General features: G+C 36.7%; 1 protein-coding gene across 1 annotated transcript; it reads left to right on the top strand.

Annotated features, from left to right (window-relative positions):
* The first annotated feature begins 837 nt into the window (after nt 1-837).
* On the top strand, nt 838-1,572 carry LOC114180631. The gene is made up of 3 exons (XM_028066932.1): nt 838-939; nt 1,089-1,317; nt 1,538-1,572. The coding sequence occupies exons 1-3, from the start codon at nt 838-840 to the stop codon at nt 1,570-1,572; spliced, it is 366 nt and encodes a 121-aa protein (XP_027922733.1).
* Nucleotides 1,573-3,070: the final 1,498 nt, after the last annotated feature.

The raw sequence follows: 3,070 nt of genomic DNA, 5'->3' as shown, positions 1-3,070 counted from the left end.
ATGGCAGGCATAGGGGTGGGTTCTGTTATAGTTGAATTTGGAACTAGGGGATTGATTAGTGATAATCTTGGGTAAGTATGGTATAATCCTCACGTATGAATTAACCTAGTGGGTTAAACATTGAATTGGATGGTAGTAAATATTTTAGGACTGATTAAATGAAAGTTGATAGAGTGTAAATTATGGATGGGGGTAAGCTATGTGAAGGAGGTCCAGAAATGTGACTTGTTCCTTGATAGGGTTATATTTATGAGTGAAGGTTGGTAAAGATGTAAGAAGAGCGAATGGAAATTAAATACCCAGCTGATGTTTTGAATGTGAGTGGAATTGGCCAAGATGGGAGTGTGGTGTAATTTTGTTAAGATATGGATGATGTGTCATGAGTCTTAGGAACCTATGAGTGATTAATAGAGTACTAAAGGTATAAGGTTAACAGTGGTATATGGTAAAGTTAGAAATGTTGAACTAAACAAGGTGAACTATTGGTAAACCTAGGTGGGTGAACCAAATGGAAATTAAGAACATGAGAAAATGAGTTAAATCACATGGATTTAAGATTAATTAATTTGGTAAAGTTCAGTGTTGGGGTTGTGCAAAGTGAGATATGGAAATTAGTGAGGGAGAACTCCAAACCCAATAACTATTGTTGTTACTGATACAACGCCTGGCGACTTCGATTCTGCCGCCAGGCAATAGCTGCCAACAGAGAGCTATGGAATGTGTGTGTGCCTGGCGGTTAGGGTCGTCCTGCTAGGCGATATCTGCAACGAGGATGAAGCAGAGGCGCTACGCGCCTGACGGTAGACTACTGAGAAAGTAAAAGTGATACATGATCGAATGCGTGCAACTCAGAGTCGGCAGAAATCCTACGCAGATAAGAGGAGGAGGCCGCTTGAGTTTGAGGAAGGTGACCATGTGTTCCTCAGGGTTACACCTATAGTAGGTATTGGGAGAGCATTGAAGTCGAGGAAGTTCACCCTCGATTCATCGATCCGTATCAGATCACGAGGCGGATTGGACCAGTGGTGTACGAGATTGCTTTGCCACCTCACTTGAAAAACCTACACAATGTCTTCCATGTATCACAGTTAAGGAAGTACATTACAGATCCTACTTACATGCTAGAGGAGGATGATGTTCAGGTGCGGGAAGACCCGACGATCGGAGTTGGACCAGTGAGAATCCTGGATTCTCAAGTCAAGCAACTCAGAGGAAAGGAGATTCGGACTGTGAAGGTTCTTTGGGACAAGGCAACTCAGGAAATGACGTGGGAGATGGAAGATGTCATGAGGAGGTCTTATCCACACCTATTCCCTGGTAAGTTCTCTTTTTCGAGGACGGAAATTTTCAAAGTGGGGGGAATGTAAGACCCGTGGAAATTAATTAATTAAATAAATAAATAATTAATAAATGCGGGTAGTGGAAGCCTTAAATGAGTGTCTTATATATGTAAAAATATAATTATGTGTTTAATTCGTTAAGCTCACCTTATCTGCTTGTGTTTGGCGATGATCGTGTGCACGGTACACGTGAGCAGATGATGTTGATGCATATGGTCTTGGTAAGGCTTAGCTACGGAGCAGGAATGGCTTGGGAGTTTTATGTTTTTATTATTATTGGTTTAGAAATAATTTGTAAACATTTGCGAGATGTTTTTATATTATTTCCAGAAGTTATAATTTATGGATTTTGCTTTATTATTTGAAGTAATAAAAGTTTTAAATTTCCCGCACTTTTGGAAAATGATGTTTTATTAAATGCAGAGTAATTATTATTTTTTCTTTATTTTATTAAAATCCGTAATATCCTGACGGAATGTTATACTCACGCCTAAGTGTATTCAACCCTTATAATATGGCCATCAAGTGAGAAAGCTTGGCCGGCTACGTATGGGCTAACAAGGAAGTATTCCTCACATGTCTGAATACATCTTGACCACCCATGCCTAGATGTACTCGACCCTCACAGTATGATCCAACATCATGATAGCTTGGCCAAATACAAGGCGACCAATCAGAGTCGACATATGGAAAACATTGATCGAATTGACTTACTTAAGATCATGATTAAGGTGTGATTAAGCAGATTGATTAACTCAAGACTAATCGAGGTAATTAGCCAAATGGATCAAGCCTATCCATGTAAAAAGCCCATAAACATATTATAGATAGCACAATACACGAGGTACATTATGATATTCATTAATTACTGCATTTATTACTTGTTGATACACTTGGTTGACTTGAGTGTCGAAGGTTTTTGTGTAGGGACAACCCGTACTTAGTTGGGAGAAGAGGAGTACCCTTAGAGTGGTCAAATATTCTTGAAGTTAAAGTTTGGCCCATTTTGAATTCTTAGATATATATGAATATATATATATATATATATATATATATATTCATATAAAATCACAAATCGATCATAAGAAATATTTAACTATTATTGTATTAACATTAAAAAAAATAAGGAAACACATTTAAATGGCATGAAAAAAAAAGAAAGAAATAAAGTAAAATTTGGATGAATGGAAATTGAAACGTTAAATTTTTTTGTAAAAGTTACAATAAAAATAAACTTGTTTGGTTTAAGAAAAACATAAAAACAAACTTGAAATAAGTTATGAAGAAGACGAGATTGTTGTTTGAGGGGTGGAGAACGAACAAAAAATGGAAGACGAGATTGCATGAAGATGAGTTTGCTTCGCGAGTGACAATGAAATTGATGATGGAAGACTAATATGAAAGAGGAGAGCGCGAGAGTAAGATTTATGGTGGAGTGGCTGCTTCACCGCGAGTGGAAAAAAAATTAAATATACGATGACAAGTCTTCTAAAATGAGACACAATAACTTCACTTATTATGACATGCCTACTGCACACGCCAAATTTGATAACACTGCACACGCCAAATTTGATAACACTACCGTTGATGCGATCAAATTAATATTACTTATTTATAACAACTTCAGTATTGTTTAAAGAGTAGTCAACAAAATAGAAAGGGTAAAGTAACTTAAAGTCGTCTTCCAAAGAACATGGAATTGATTTTTAACAAATTAGTTGTTATAAAAA

The sequence above is a fragment of the Vigna unguiculata genome, chromosome 4, assembly GCF_004118075.2.
Source record: "Vigna unguiculata cultivar IT97K-499-35 chromosome 4, ASM411807v1, whole genome shotgun sequence".
NCBI classification, from domain to species: Eukaryota; Viridiplantae; Streptophyta; class Magnoliopsida; order Fabales; family Fabaceae; genus Vigna; species Vigna unguiculata.
Note: the sequence above shows the minus strand (reverse complement) of the source record. Positions and strands in the feature narration are given on the sequence as shown.